The following is a 16,119-nucleotide window of genomic DNA, read 5'->3' on the forward strand; positions in this document are numbered from 1 at the left end:
GAAAGAGCTGAAGGACAGGAGGAAAAAGAAGTGGGAAAAACATGCCAAGGAATCCCCTTCATAGCCTGCTGGAAAATTTGCTAGATATCTGACCAGTGCTCACAGTTTCCATTGGCCTGATTCTTAGCATAGAGAAGAGAAGGGATAGAAGAACCCCCACCGGCTTGGGTAACAGCTACTGGGGCCCAGCAGATAGTGCCTTGAGGACATACTGAAAGAGTAGCCTCTCCAGAGTCCCTCAGTTGTACCCACTGCCGCCCGCCTGTTTGCGGGGTGGTTTGAGGAAACAAGAAATGAGAGATTGTAAAGGAGTTAAGATTTTGTTAGACATGTGTCCCTCCAGCCATAGAAGCGAGGACCTCCTACCTTAACCGGAGGTCTTCTGGAATCTGAGGCTGAGCCACGTGGGCTTTCTGCTGAGTTCATTTTCCGCTGCCCCGATTTCCAGCACGACAGGCCTTCCCTTGCGCTGGGTTTTCTTCGCGTTCCGCTTTTACCGCAGGAGCTTCACCGAGTTGGGCTCCTGCTGCGCTTGGCCTCTTCCGCATGGAGGTTGTTTCAGCCAGGTTAAATCCGAGTCACGGCACCATAGATGTCAGGTGAGTGTATGCTCCTCGGTTCTTTGTCTCGTCACAACAAAAATTTGGAGTGACGGACATTAAAGCCCTCCTCGGCGGGTCACAGCCCTCGGGTCTTGGACAGATCGTGTTATAGCTCTCAGGTCTCGAATGGACCGTGTTATAGCTCTTAAATAAATCAGTTTTACAGCTCAGTGTTACAGCTTTATTTTATTTAGATAATAGCAGGAAAATCCATCTTCGAGGCATGAGGGCACATTGATCTAAAGACGCGAAGAGAAGAGCACCCCATTGCGCGGGAGAGAGAGAGAGAAGAGGGCTTTGGCTCCTCTTTTTATATGTTTCTCTGTCCCTTGTCCTGTCCTATGTAAATTGGGCCAGCCAGGAATGTTGTTTGTTTTACCTGAGGTTCTCACTCCAGTCCTCGGACCTTCCTTTGTTCTTTTTTCGTGGGCTTTCCCCTTCCAGATCTTTTAGTCACCACCATTCTGGACTCCTTTTCCCTATTCTAACTACCTAACAGAGGGAAGGCCAATTTTTTCCCAAGTCTTATGGGCTTTGATTGTTTTCATTTTTAAATAATCTGCATTCTAAAGAGATATTTTGGGGTGGCAGATTTTGGTCCCCTACAGGACTTTGGCTTAGGAAACTGCTCTCAGCCAGCTCCGACAATCTGTTCCAAAGAAGTAAGGGAAAAGCTAGGGTTTATATCAATCTTTTATTTTTTTTTTTGCTTTGAGAAGGGGGATGAACATGTAGTCAAACATAAAAAGATTACTGCTAATCCCAAACAACAGACATCTCAAGTGAATGATTTTAGTGTTTTTCTATATATGTTGCTGTTTAGTCACCAAGACCTGTCCGACTTTTTTGCGACCCCATAGACTGTAGCCCACTCGGCTCCTCTGTCCATGGGATTTTCTAGGCAAGAATACTGGAGTGGGTTGCCATTTCCTTCTCCCTGGACTCTTCCTAACCCAAGGACTGAACCCTTGTCTCCTGCATTGCAGGTGGATTTTTTACTGACTGAGCCAAGAGGGAAACTATGTGTGCAAGAATCTGGGGTCATGGAAATTTTCCTTTAGATATACAGCTTATCTAGGGACCAGTACAATGCAAATGCTTCCTGTTTTTCTTCAACCTGAAGTATCCTCAGGGTGCACTGAGGGGGTCCCCTCAGGTGGGTGACCATAGTGGCTGACGCTTGATGTTTGTAGAACTGTTTCAGGACGGGGGACACCTTCCAGGGCCCAAAACTGGGCTCCTGTCTAACACTCAGAAATGAATTGTCCCAGGAGACACATGTGCTGACAAAGCAAGAGGTTTTATTGGGAAGGACACCCAGGTGAAGAGCAGGAGGGTAAGGGAACCCAGGAGAACTGCTCTGCCAGTGGCTCGCAGTCTTGGGTTTTATGGTGATGGGATTAGTTTCTGGGTGGTCTTTGGCCAATCATTCTAATTCATTGTCTTTCCTGGTGGCACAAGCATCGCTCAGCCAAGATGGATGCTAGCAAGAGGGATTCTGGGAAGTGGACGGATAGGCAGTGTCTCCTCTCCACCTTTCCCGAACTCTTCTGGCTGGTGGTGGCTTATTAGTTCCATATTCCTTATCAGGATCTCCTGTCATAAAACAACTCATGCAAATGGTTATTATGGTGCCTGGCCAGGGTGGGCGGTTTCAATCAGTGTGCTTCCCCTAACAGAACTGGAATGATTGGCTACATTCTTTCCTTTCCAGTACCCAGTCTGGGAGGAGCTATGTGGGCTGGAGTGAGCCGGAGGAGGCTGACCTCCCTGTCAGCTTCTCACTTAGCCTTGAGCTGGTGATTATAAGCTGGGCCCCAGGGCCCCAGGGCCAGAGTCACTTGCTGCAGTAGGAGCAGGGACAGCGGCGGCTGTGGGCGCAGCATGCTGGCCAGGGGGCTTCCCCTCCGCTCAGTCCTGGTCAAAGGCTGCCCACCCATCCTGAGCACGGGGAGGGAGAGCTGGGGGCAGCACAGGGTGGGCACTGGAGAGGGAGCTGGCATCTCCACTAAGACCCCTCGCCCCTACAGTGAGATCCCCTCCCCGGGTGACAATGGCTGGCTTAACCTGTACCATTTCTGGAGGGAGAAGGGCTCACAGAGAATCCACTTTCGCCACATCGAGAACTTCCAGAAGTATGGCCCCATTTACAGGTAAGCCTGGCAGAGGATGGGGGCTGGGGGGATAGGGAAGCCTGTGGTGGCCCCCTCCCCGAAAGGTCTGCCCTCCCCTTCCAGGCTCTGGTTCCCCTCTGACTTTATTTCTTCCTGCCTGGGGGTGGCAGGAGTAGAGTTAATGCTTCCCAGACAGTGGGTTCACTTCCCAGCCCTGAGGCATCAACAGTCCCCGGGCTCTACACCTTTGAAACTTTGGGGCGGTGGGGAGGCCAAGAGAATAAGCCTCGGTACCTCTATTATCTGCAGGACACTTTGCAATGTGTGGTTGTCATCCCCATTATCAGAGGAGAAGGAAGTTCAGAGAGGTTAGGACTCTAGCCCCATCACTCAGCTAGAAGCCCGTCCTGCTGGGGTGCTGGCCTTGGCACCCCTTGGCCTGTGGGGCTCTGAGTGGCTGATTGGTCCCTTCCGCTAGGCCTGGCTGCCGCCCCTCTTCCCCAAACATCTGCCTTGCATCCAGACAGGAGGGAGGGCCTTTGGTCTTTTGGCCTCGGTGTACCCCACCTTCTTGCCCTGGGGTGGGGGTGAGGTCTGGAGGCTGCCCTTGGGAGGGAGGCCTCACTTGTTCTTAGCAGTTTCTAAGGTAGGTGGGCTTCAAGAGACATTTGGGTTCCTTTCTGACAGCATAAGTGAGGGGGATTAGAGGTGGCAAAGGTGATGGCTGAGGGCAGGGAGGGGATACCAGGAAGGATAATGCTTTACTTTTACTTTATTTCTTTTTGGTGGGGGAGGGGGGGTATGCACCACATGGCCTGTAGGATCTTATTTCTCTGCCCAGGGATCGAACCTGTGTCCCCTGCAGTGGGAGCACTGAGCTGTAACCACTGGACTGACAGGGAATTTCCCCTTTTAAAGTTATAGGTGCTTTTTTAGAACTGGTTGGAGACAGGGCAGCCCCTTAGCCCCAGGCTGAATGTTAGGTTTGGAAGAAGTTTGCTCCTGAGTCTCTCTTCTTAGTCTTTCTGTCTCTTTCTCTCCCTTCTAAGCCTCTCTCCCCAGTCTCACTTCATGGATCTTTCATTATTCCCTGCATCCTCCCCTCCTCCTCCTTCCTATTCCTAGCCCCTTGTAGGAACCCTTCATTTTATAAAGCCCCTATTTTCTGAGTCACTTTCATCTGAGTCTTGCAACCTGTCCTTAAATTTGGCATTATTCCCAATTCACAGATGGGAAAACTGAGACCCAGAGAGAAGGGTCTTGCCAAGGTCACACAGTTCATCAGGACAAAGCCAGGGCTGGAACCCTGATTGTTTGGCTTCCAGTTCAGGGTGTCAGTCTTCCCAGGGGGGCGCTAGTGGTAAAGAATCCACCGGCCAATGCCTTCAAGAGATGCAGGTTTGATCCCTGGGTTAGGAAAATCCCCTGGAGGAGGACATGGCAACCCACTCCAGTATTCTTGCCTGGAAATCCCATGGACAGAGGAGCCTGGCAGGCTAGAGTCCATGGGGTCGAAAAGAGTCGGACATGAGTGAGCATGCACATTATTATATTATTCAGGGTGTCAGTATTCTAACTATAGCCTTGAAATAACAAACTTCTAAATGAACATGAGGAATTTACAAGTTTCATGGACTTTTCCTTAATACAAGGTTATTCCTGTTCTTTATTCAATAGTTTAGAAAAATTGATATCAAATACAATCTCAGTTTTGATAATATTTATGTACCATTCAGAATGTGAATGTATTTATATGCTATTTTGTGTTGTCCTATAACAATGTACCAAGGACTTCTTTTCTCTTTTCTCTCTTTAATATAATTTTAAAAGGCAGCATAGTAGCCCATAGTATGGATAAGGCATATTTTTTTTAAGCTAGCTTTTTAAAGTGGATATTTAGACCACTCTAGGTTTTTTTTTTTTTTTAACTATTAGACATCCTTATCCATTTTTTTTCCTATGAACATTTTCATCCATCAGGCATCACTGATGTCAGATAGCTGCCTTGGGCTAGATTCCCAGAGGTAGAATTGATAATAACAATAGCAGTTCAAGGACTTTGCTTAGCTGTTTTTAATGGAGCCAGTGGTTTGAGGATGTGTGGCAGCTGGAAAAACACTGAGGGGATTTTCTGGGAGGCCATGGTCGGCCAAGGAGACTTGGGGAAGATAGGCCTGGGCTCTGTGGGTTAGTGGCTAAAGCCATGCTCTCTCCCTCTCCCCATCCTCTCCTCCCCTCCCCCTCCCTCTCCATTCTCAAGGGAGAGGGAGGAAGAGAGGGGAAGGAGGGTAGAGAGAGGGAGAGAATGAGAATTTGGCTTATACTTGTATGCTTTTATATTTTACCTTGAAGTGTATCTTGAATTAACTTTCTTATGCAAAAGGCAGATACAAGTGAGAAGCAGGATTTTCTGTTGTTTCATGACAGTTGTACTTTAATACTATGCAAAGTGCCTTAAGGTATATTTATACCTGGGGTTTGATGTTTTACCTCAGTTTTATTTTAATAGTGACAGAGTACTTGGTTGGGCATCAAATTCCTGGGGGAGGGTGACCAGTCCCAGAACTTCAATCGTAGAGCTTAGAAGGGACTGCCTGGCCTGGTGTGTGACCTGCCTAGCAAGCTACACAGAGTCACTCTAGTCCAGGGTTACTCCCAGCTGCCATGAAAGTGCCATGTTTCTGAGCTCTGCATAGGTGAGAGGGTGGAGGGTGCTAGACACACAGGAAGAATGAACATTGGAGGACCTGATGATCCAGGGGAGGCCCTGGGTAGGGGTGGGCTTGGTCCTGAGGATGTGTAGGAGCCACTGTGATGATAAGATGAGCACGAAGCTGTTACTTAGAGAGACTGTCTTCCCAGGTGGCACAGTGGTAAAGAATCCGCCTGCCAGTGCAGGAGACGTGAGAGATGAGGGTTCAATCCCCGGGTCAGGAAGATCGCTTGGAGGAGGGCATGGCAACCCACTCCAGTATTCTTCCCTGGAGAATTCCATGGACAGAGGAGCCTGGTGGGTTACAGTCCATAAGGTCACAAAGAATCAGATACGAATGAGCACAGACACACACAATAGGAGTCACACCCATAGATTTCATATCATCTTATCCTTCAGCAATCCTGTCAGGCGGGTACTATATTTATCTCCAGTGAAGAAACCGAGACTAAGATCATACAGTGTGGAAACCATGGGCCAGGATCCACTCCCAGGCCTGTCTGCTCTGTGCTGTCAGCCACAAAGTGGTTACAGAGGAGCTGAGCCCTGTGCCCTGATTGCTCAGGGTCTGCAGGACTCTCCTCAGATCTTTACCTCACAGCACCCCTCTTCTGCCCCTCCAGGGAGAAGCTCGGCAATTTGGAGTCAGTTTATATCATTCACCCTGAAGACGTGGCCCGTCTCTTTAAGTTTGAGGGGTCCTACCCAGAGAGATATGACGTCCCACCCTGGCTGGCCTATCACCACTATTATCAGAAACCCATCGGAGTCCTGTTTAAGTGAGTCCTGGGCCCTCTCCCAGGGGCTGGAGGGAGATGCTGGGTGGCTGGGGCAAGGGCAGAGGCTGGGGGTGAGAAGCTGGGGCTGTGCTTGCCCTGCCCTTTCTGTTAACAGCTGGGCCCCTAGACAAACCCCTGTCATCTTCCTGCCTCCATCAAACAGATGATGGGGAGGGTGAACTGCCCTGCCAACCTTCAGGAACATGGTCAGGAAGAAGATCTTACTGAGTAATTAAAGACCTTGAAAAGTTCTCATTCATTGGTTCATCCAGTAAGACCCATTTTATTGAGTGCCTCCTCTGTGCCAGTCCTGGTGCTAGACTCTGAGTGACAAGCAGGGCAGGGCCCTGCCCCTAGGAGAGTGCCTTATAGTCTAAAGGAGCAGTAAGAAGCATGAATAAATCAGTGTATCTAAATGCAATAGATACCATTTTCCACCACATTGCTCATCAAAAAATGAGAATGTGACCATAACAAGTGTTGATGAGGATATGGAGCAACTAGAGTGCTCCTAGCTTGCTAGTGGGACTGAAAGCCGATGCCACCACTTGGGAAAATGGTTGAACGTTACTTCCTGCAGTTGAATGTTTATAATGCAGCCATTATAAACCCATGCTTATAATGCAGTCATTCTGCTCTCAGGAGTATACTCCAAAGAATACCCCCACCCCACCCACTGAGACGGATATGTACTAAAATGTTTGCAATGCAGTTGTTCATGATAGCAAAAACCGGGAAACCACCTAAATGCCCAACAGGAGCATGAAGAGAGACAGTGGCAGACCCCCGTCAACAAGAACAGCCTTAGCATCTCACAACACAGATGATACTTAGTGATATAAATTGAGTGAAAAAAGCAAATCATGACAGCTTTCATAAGAAGTTGAAAACAAGCATGCATTTTTAAAAAGCACATTTTAGAAATATATGTCGATCAGCTAAAACTATTTACAAAAGCAAACAAGAGATTCAGGTTAGGAGGCAGGGAGGCAGGATGTGGGAGGACCGGGTAGGCATCTGAAAGTTATCATCAAGTTTCTAGTATTCATGTTGGATTGTGAGTTTATAATAACATTCTTGTAAACAAACAAACAAAAAAGCCCCCAAATAAAAAAGAGGGCTTTGCACGGATCTGTTTTCAAGAATGGGCTGTAAGTTGAGACTAGGAATGGGTATTAACCAATTTTGGGCACCTGAGATTCCCCACCAATTAAAGTAATGGGACGTGTTGGGGGTGCAGAGGTTGGTCAGTTGTGTCCGTGAAGGGGCCAGAAAAGGTGATGTAGAGGGACCCTTGAATGGTAGGAGGTGAGACTGGCCAGGAGGAAGCGGAAGTGGTGGGGAGGGCAGGCCTGTAGCAGAGGCCAAGACTAAAGGGCTTGACAGTTACTTAAATGCTCTAAGCATAGGATTGCCATCTTGTTTAAAGCAGCAGCAGCAGCAGCAGAGGGAGGAGAGCACGGTTGGGGGTTTGAACTTCAGCCTTTTATTTTTCTGTCACACAAGCCTCCCCGTTCCCTCCCCTCTGTCCCACCCAGGCCAGGCAGAAGCTGGGAGGAGGGGAGGGCAGGGAGGGCTGTGGATGTGAGCGCTGGACTTTGAGCTGTGGCTCAGCCTCCTGGGAAAGCCTAGTCAGCGCCCTCTGTGTTTGCCAGGCCTGGGGTTTGTGACCATGAGGGCCCGAGGGCCCATGTTTTCTCAGGAAGTCAGGAACCTGGAAGAAAGACCGGGTGGTCCTGAACACGGAGGTGATGGCTCCAGAGGCAATAAAGAACTTCATCCCCCTGCTGAATCCAGTGTCTCAGGACTTCGTCAGCCTCCTGCACAAGCGCATCAAGCAGCAGGGCTCCGGAAAGTTTGTAGGGGACATCAAGGAAGACCTGTTTCACTTTGCCTTTGAGTGTAAGGAACTTGAACCTACCTGGCCACAGTCCTGGGGATTGGAGAACCCAGCATCTCACCTTGAGACTCAGCATAGACTCTGAAGAAGTGTCAGGATTGGTTTCTGGGAGGAGCCACTGAACACATTCTCTGTCATCAGCTAGCCGGGGGAGAGCTGCACGCTCTCATCTGATTCATGATATGGGGGCAAGAATTTCTAAAATGTGGGTCCCTATTGCCCCTTTCTTCCAAAAGCCAGGGTTTGACTTGGCCTTTCATTCAGCAAATCTCTCTCTTGGGACAGAGACCTTCCCTTCGAAGTCTGGGAGGGGAGGGGAGGGGAGGGGAGGGGAGGGTTGGGTGGGTAACTGAAACAGGGTACTGGAGGATGTGTAGGAATTTTCCAGGTGGAATAAAGAAGTTGGACATTGTAGGCAGAGGGAACAGCACATGCAAAGGCCCTGTGGCTTGATGGGGATCATGTGGTCACTGCAGGAGATTTGGAGTGCCCAGGGTTTGGCATAAAATTCCTGACCCAGGAGGCGGGAAACCCTTGGGGGTTGTTGTGACTTCTTATGACCAGCCAGAGTGGGCCCTGGATGGCCAGTTACCGGGGATTGATGTCCCCCCAGGCACCCATCTGACCTGTTCCAGGAAGTATTTAGCCACTCTGGTCAATTATAGATGAGAAGTCTCTCTTCCCAGGAGGAAAGCTGAGAGGCTGCTGTGGGTGCTGGTGGAAGGGGGACAGCGCAGTTTCCTCCCAGCCTGAGCCTTTTTTCAGCTGTGCTGGAGGCTCTGCCTCCCACTCGAGGGATCCCTTTTTAGGGTCTGTCCCATGACCCTCTGAAGGGCCTGACTGGCTGCCACAAAGGCAGTTTTCCTTACTCCTGTGATTTCAGCCCTTTGGGACTCAGCTTAGTTACTTTACTGAAGGAGGCTGAAGTTGGATGCAAGGGCTCCCATGTGTTGGGGGGGGGGGGGCGATGGTTTCCTGGGAGCTGAGGCTCTCAGATGGTCAGGTTGGATGAGATTCTTCAACTTTGCCTCTACCACAGCCATCACCAATGTCATGTTTGGGGAGCGCCTGGGGATGCTGGAGGAGACAGTGAACCCTGAGGCCCAGAAGTTCATTGATGCCGTCTACCAGATGTTCCACACCAGCGTCCCTCTGCTCAACCTCCCTCCAGAACTGTACCGTCTGTTCAGAACCAAGACTTGGAGGGACCATGTAGCTGCATGGGACACAATTTTCCATAAAGGTGAGGGCTGTACCCTGGGCAGTCATAGAAGGGAGCCAGGAGAGCCCTATCTGCCTCTGGAGATGGGAAATCCAGGCCTGGGTTGGAGGGCTGAGGGTTGGGGGAGTGGGGAGAAAGACACAGAGGTGGAGAGAAAGTCAGTTGGAAGCCTCAGACCTTGACCTGCCGCTTTGTCCCAAGTTATGATTGCGGTATAGAAAACTGATAGATTGCCATCAGGAAGGCCCAGGAACCCCTGAATATGGTAGGCAAAAAGCTGGCTCCTGGGGATGATCAGATTTTTCTGGAGAAAGAGGATTAACGAGGTCTGTCATATTCTTCCAAGGAGCCAGGATTCCCAACATGGGTTAAAGACCAGCATTTCAGACACGGCTGTGCTTGGTGACAGAGCAGGGCTTTGGTGACAGGGATTCGTAAAGGGTGAAGAAGGCTGACTGGGATGTGGTGATGATGCCAGGTCTGGAGTTAAATCCTGCCTCTGCCCTTGACACCCTTGTGACCTTGTGCAAGTTATTATCTTAGATGGACTTCTGTTTCCTTATCTGTAAAATGGGGATGATAGCACTTACCCTAAATAATTAATAATTAAAAAAAAAACCACCCAGGTATGAGGAACTTTATAGAGCATGCTCCTCAGAGAAACAGCAGCCAAGAAAGTGCAGGGCTCCAGAATCCTCAAGCCCTTGTGCTCCTTCTCGCCACTCTGCAGAGAGCCTCACTGCTATTTCTTTTTCTTTTTTTTTGGCCACCTGGAAACATGTGGGATCTTATTTCCCTGACCAGGGATTGAATCTGTGCCCATCCCCCTGCAGTAGAAGCATGGATTTTTAACCCCTGGACAGCCAGGGAAATTCCTGGCCTCACTCTGTTTTCTTTCTTCCTGCCCCACAGCTGAAAGATACACTGAGATCTTCTACCAGGACCTGAGACGGAAAACAGAGTTTAGGAATTACCCAGGCATCCTCTACCGCCTCCTGATAAGTGAGAAGATGCTCTTGGAGGATGTCAAGGCCAATATTACGGAGATGCTGGCAGGGGGCGTGGACACGGTGAGGACACAGTGAGGTGGCCGTAGGGGTACCTCCTGTCCCTTCCTGTGCCCCTTTCCCCACAGCCTTCCTCACTGTCTGAAACCCCTGTCCATGAGGGCTGCATCTCCCCTTCCTGACCCTACTTCCTAGATGCTAATCTTCTAGGAGGGCGAGGTCAAGTCAGTCATCCACTGAGCATGCCTCGAGGCTGATCCACCATTTTTTCTTTGCCAGTAAAGAGGGGGTGACTAGGTACAGGTGGGTGACACAGCTTGCTCGGTATCAGGAAGGCAGCGGGATCTCAGAGAAGCTGGGAGCCAACCGGTGGAATTTGCCCTTGGCTCGCCCTCCAGATTTTTTGTTGCCTTCCAAGCCCCCTCTTCCAGACCTCAGTCCCCCTTGATGCCCCCAATGTCTGAAGGCATCATGCATGGTGTCTCCCAGAGGTCCACAGGCAGAATAATATCCAAGAAACTTCTTTTTTAGTATTTATTTTATTGTATTAACTTGGCTGTGTCAGGACTTAGTTGTGGCCTGTAGGATCTAGTTCCCTGTCTCAGGATTGAACCCGGACCCTCTGCACTGAGAACGTGGAGTCTTAACGATTAGACCTTCATGGAAGTCCCAGAAGCTTCTGTTCTTGAATGTCAAAATTTCTCAGTCCTGTATGCCTTTCCTTTTCCTAAACCTTAAACTTCCTCAAGCGAATGTGATGGTGAGGATTAATTCATTAGTGTTTCTTGATTGCTAGTTATGAGTTAGGCCCCAGGACTATAAAGATGAATACAGCAGACCTCAAATATCCTAAATGGCTCAGATAGGAAGCATGTATAAGTTTGTGAGAGGTGCCATGACAAAGTAGTACTGACTGGGTGACTTAAACCACAGAAATGTAGGGTCTCATAGTTCTGGATCAAGGTATCAGCAAGGCTGCTTTCTTCTGAAGCCCCTCTGCCTGGCTTGTTGATGGCTGTCTTCTTCCTACATCTTCACATAATTTTCCTTACTTCCTTCTTTTCCAAAAAAAATTATTTATTTGGTTGAGCCAGGCCTTAGTAGCAGCATGCAGGATCTTTAGTTGCAGCATTTGAACTCTGATTCCACACTGTCAATGTAGGGGGCCTGGCTTCAATCCTTGGTTGGGAAACAAGATCCCACATACCTCAACTAAGAGTTCCTGTGCCGCAACTAACACTCCCGTTTCTTCTTACATGGACACCAGTCCTATTCAATTAAGGCCCTCCCCCCCCATATGACCACATTTTACCTCGTTTAGTAGCTAAGTTGTGTTCGCTTCTTTTGCAACCCCATTGACTGCAGCCTGCCAGGCTCCTCTGTCTGTGGGATTTCTCAGGCAAGAATACTGGAGTGGGTTGCCATTTCCTCCTCCAGCGGATCTTCCTGACTCAGGGATCTAACTGTGTCTCCTGCATTGGCAGGCGGATTCTATACTGCTGAGCTATCAGGGAAGCTCTCGTTTTACATTAATTACCTTTTTAAAGGCCCTATCTCCAAATACAGTCACACTGTGAGGTGCTGGGGGTTATGACTTCAACATATGAATTTGGGAGGGACACAGTTCAGCCCAGGACAAGGAGGCAGCATAGGCCCAGACGACCACATCTTCACCTTATAGGGCTGGATGACAAGGTACTGGGTACTGACAATGCTAAGAAGAGGGGAGAGACCAACATGGCCTTGCAGGACAGGGAGAGCCTCCACAGAGTAAAGTCAACTTGTCTTCCCTCTTGTGCCAGGAGGAGAGAGAGGAAAGCATTTCAGGACTGGGGAGAAGCAGGTGTCAAAGCCCCTGGGTGAATACCTTCATTTCCTAGGTATTCTATTTATATTGTGCTCTAATCTCTAATGCAGGAGTTTCCATTCCTGGGCTGCAGATGGAGACTGTGAGCATACTTTAAACATAGTTCATTGTCAGTCATGTGAAAGGGATTCCCCTCTAAAAGCTCACCTGCACTAGAGCAGCTGTTACTCTTGGGTAACATTTATTAAGCAAGCACTATATAGCAAGCAGGATCCTAAGCTTTTCACATGAACTCTTAACTCATTTAGTATTCACAAACAATACTTTGCGGTATGTTACTGCTCCCCTTTGTTGAGATGAGGAAACTGGGGCATAGAGAGGTTAAGGAACTTCATTAAGGTCACACAACCAGTAATTCGGGTGAAAGTGAAAAGTGAAAGTGTTAGTCGCTCAGTAGTGTCTGACTCTTTTCCACCCATGGACTATAGCTCACCAGACTCCTCTGTCCACGGACTTTTCCAGGCAATAATACTGGAGTGGGTAGCCATTCCCCTCTCCAGGGGTCGAACATTGCAGGCAGATTCTTTTACCATCTGAGCCACCAGGGAAGCCCTAACTTAGTTGAATACAGCCAGTAGTCTCTCTCATCCTGCAACAGCCATGCTGGTCTCTCCTCTTTTCTCAGGGCTGTCAGTACCTGATGCCTCGTCATCCAGCCCTCTTACTTACTAAACAAGTATCTCCTGAGTACCCACGCTGTGTCAGGCTTGGAAGGAGTGAGACAATTACTTGCATTTGATCTGAGCCTTGAGGGAGGGGTACACACCTGCTTCCTAGGCTGGGGAAGGGGACTGTAGGAAAAGGGAACAGCATGAGGAAGATTTCTGGGCTTCAGGAGCTGCATGTAGCTCAGGGTGGCTGGACCATGTTGGAGGGAGGTGGCAGTGGGCTGGGAGCAACCGGCAGGTGTTGGAGGGGGTCCATGGGTCTGGTCACAGCCTCTGGACTTGATCTGGGGACTCCAGGGACCCAGGCAATAATTTCAAGCTGGGAAGCGACTGGATGGCTTTTTTTTTCACAACTGCTTCCACTGGGAGGAAGAAGAAGCATATCTAAAACTCTTGGACCAAAATATGATCCTTGGCAAGTTAACATGCCAACACCATGTGTCTAACCCTAGGACATATTCCAGTTCCATTACTGAGGAATCTAAACTGTGGGGCCTGAGAAGGATCACTCATACCTCCAGTGAAAGCCCTGAGATTAGCTGGTCAGTCTCGATATAGACCACATGCTAATTGCAACTCTGATGTAAAACAGGTCTGGTTGTTCTGGTTTCAGCATTCTTGAGCCTCACTTTATGCTATACTACTATAGGCAGATGCTACATTTAGGTGGAAGTTCTACTGGGGAGAGGGCTGCTCATTTACAGGCATTTCAAGAGGAATGGCAGTCATCAGGAGTACAACCATTACAGAAGTAGGATTTGGCCTCTTAAGGCCTCTGGAGTCCTTTGGAAGAAGGCATTAGTTATGTGGATGACCCTCTACTGGCTGGGAAGATGGGATGGCTCTGGTGATGTGAGTGGGGAGGGCAGGGATAAGTGCTGCCCCAAACATTCCTGCTTGGACTACAAGAAAAGCTTCTTGGACATTTGCCTTAAAAAATAATAATAATAATTTAAAAATTTACTTATTTGGCTGCACCAGGTCTTCGTTGCAGCATGCAGGATCTAGTTCCCTGACCAGGGGTTGAACCTGGACCACCCCTGCATTAAGAATGCAGAGTCTTAGCCACTGGACTACCAGGGAAGTCCTGACATTTGCCTTCTGAATTGTGTTTTGCTTTATGTGGATAGTGGTTTCTGGATCCCTGGACGAGCGTGAGGGGAAGTGTTCGGCAATGAAAATTTAGCATGTGTCTAGATGCACCGTGAGTAATCAGCCCTCTGGGTTTTCTGCATCCCCACATTCTCCACCAGACATCCATGACGTTACAATGGCACTTGTACGAGATGGCACGCAGCCTGAAAGTGCAGGAGATGCTGCGGGAAGAGGTTCTGAATGCCCGACGCCAGGCAGAGGGAGACATAAGCAAGATGCTGCAAATGGTCCCACTCCTCAAAGCTAGCATTAAGGAGACGCTGAGGCAAGCCCACTCCCACCTATGCCTGCCCCGCCCACCCCACCCCCTCAAATCCCTGGGCAGGGACAGGGTGCTGCCTGGGCACAGGGTTACAAGGATGGGCTGGTGGAGAAGATGGGTAGCAGGAAGTGAGGAGTCTGGGGAAGACAGCTGGGAATGGGGAAGAGGGGTCCTGCCTCTAGACCACCCCCACCAGGGTGCTGCAGCTGGAACTGAGCTGCCGTGCTGGGGGCCAGGCCTTTGTCCAGGCCTTGGGGCATCAGCCTCTGAATGCTTTTCACTGGCAGACTCCACCCCATCTCCGTGACCCTGCAGAGATACCCTGAAAATGACTTGGTTCTTCAAGATTACCTGATTCCTGCCAAGGTAGGTATGGCAAGAAGGCTGCCGGTTCTGTTAGTCAGACAGGGGAGGCCGGGGGCAGACTGCAATTGCATAAGATAGTGGTGAGGGCGGCTTCTGTCCTGCCTTTCTTCCTGGGGCTGGCTGGTGGGGTCCTTGGCAGCAGTGGTCCAAGGGTGAATGAAGGGCAGAGGGGATGGTCACAGTGGACGGTGGTGTTTGGGATGTTGCTGGACTCCTAGGTTAGGAGGGAGATTCCACGGGCTGCCTTGGTTTCTGAGGGTCCTCTGGGACTGAGGAAAGGGGCAGGACAATCCCTTGGGCCATCCCCAGCCTAGTGTTTTGGTGTGCCCATTGGATGGGTGAGGCTCATGGAGAGGTGGGGCCTTATTCAAGATCACAGTGGGTATTATGCTGAGCTGGTATTGTTCCAGGCTGTGAGGAGGTAAGGACTACTCAGACCTCGGCTCACCTTGTCCTTAGACACTGGTGCAAGTGGCCATCTATGCCATGGGCCGAGACCCTGCCTTCTTCTCCAATCCGGACAAGTTTGACCCAACCAGGTGGCTGGGTAAAGACAAGGACCTCATCCACTTCCGGAACCTGGGCTTCGGCTGGGGAGTGCGACAGTGTGTGGGCCGGCGGATCGCCGAGCTGGAGATGACCCTCTTCCTCATCCACGTGAGTCTGCCCTGGGGACATCTGTCTCCTGGGACTTGGTCTCCCCTCCCCCACAACCTCTTGCGGTCTCCTTTTGGGGCAAATCCACTCACCATCCACGGGTGCTCCCTGGCCATAAGTTCCCACAGAACTTATGATGGGAGGGGGTGGGGGTGGAAAAGTTTTCATAGAAACCAAAGTGAAAGCCTGAACCAGGGGGACAGAGTGCTAGTGGTATTTTCAGGCTCTGCACAGGGCTCAGTAGGAGCTGGAAGTAGACCCCCTTGGAGCATCTCACATCACACGCAACTGCTCCCAGGGGAATGAGCCTGGGCTGGGGGAGACAGACCCGCCCTGCCTCTCCCCTAAGCCCACTACCTCTCTTTCTCAGATTCTGGAGAACTTCAAGGTTGAAATGCAGCATATCAGTGATGTGAACACCATATTCAACCTCATCCTGACGCCGGACAAGCCCATCTTCCTTGTCTTCCGGCCCTTCAACCAGGACCCGCCCCAGGTGTGACCGGAGAGGACGGGCACTGCCCTTTCCACCAATCCAGCTCGCCGGGGTGTGGGAGGACGGCCAGAGCGGGTGGGGCCATGGCTTTTTATTTATGCATGCCTCTATTGCTCGCTCAGTCCACACCCCTTGCACCTTTCTGGCCAGCTCTGACCAGATGGAGCTGGCACTCGGGGGCCAGCTGCTTCAGCTCAGCTGAGGCACCCCTGTCTCACCCTACCTCTTCCCCCTCTTCACCCACCCCATGAAGGCAATAAATGGGTGAACACTGCAAAGTGCATTCATTTTCCATCTGACCCCCTAAGGTA

The 16,119-nt window shown here is 50.1% G+C and overlaps 1 protein-coding gene and 1 non-coding gene across 2 annotated transcripts; one reads left to right on the forward strand and one right to left on the reverse strand.

The window, feature by feature from the left end:
• The first annotated feature begins 2,366 nt into the window (after positions 1–2,366).
• LOC122706571 (cholesterol side-chain cleavage enzyme, mitochondrial) lies at positions 2,367–16,086 on the forward strand. Its single transcript, XM_043921837.1, has 9 exons — positions 2,367–2,755; positions 6,053–6,208; positions 7,911–8,110; positions 9,148–9,351; positions 10,243–10,400; positions 14,126–14,292; positions 14,577–14,655; positions 15,115–15,312; positions 15,683–16,086. Exons 1-9 carry the CDS (start codon positions 2,487–2,489, stop codon positions 15,812–15,814), a joined length of 1,563 nt encoding a protein of 520 aa, XP_043777772.1. The 5' UTR covers positions 2,367–2,486; the 3' UTR covers positions 15,815–16,086.
• Positions 13,881–13,955, reverse strand: TRNAK-CUU. The gene has a single exon. It is a non-coding gene; the product is annotated as a tRNA-Lys (tRNA).
• Positions 16,087–16,119: the final 33 nt, after the last annotated feature.

Source organism: Cervus elaphus, chromosome 13 (genome assembly GCF_910594005.1).
Source record: "Cervus elaphus chromosome 13, mCerEla1.1, whole genome shotgun sequence".
Classification (NCBI taxonomy): domain Eukaryota; kingdom Metazoa; phylum Chordata; class Mammalia; order Artiodactyla; family Cervidae; genus Cervus; species Cervus elaphus.

Coding starts and splice junctions, on each gene's coding strand:
- LOC122706571 (XM_043921837.1), top strand. CDS start 2,487: ATGCTGGCCAGGGGGCTTCCCCTCCGCTCAGTCCTGGTCAAAGGCTGC. Junction 2,756..6,052: donor AAGTATGGCCCCATTTACAG/GTAAGCCTGGCA, acceptor CTGCCCCTCCAG/GGAGAAGCTCGGCAATTTGG. Junction 15,313..15,682: donor TGACCCTCTTCCTCATCCAC/GTGAGTCTGCCC, acceptor TCTCTTTCTCAG/ATTCTGGAGAACTTCAAGGT.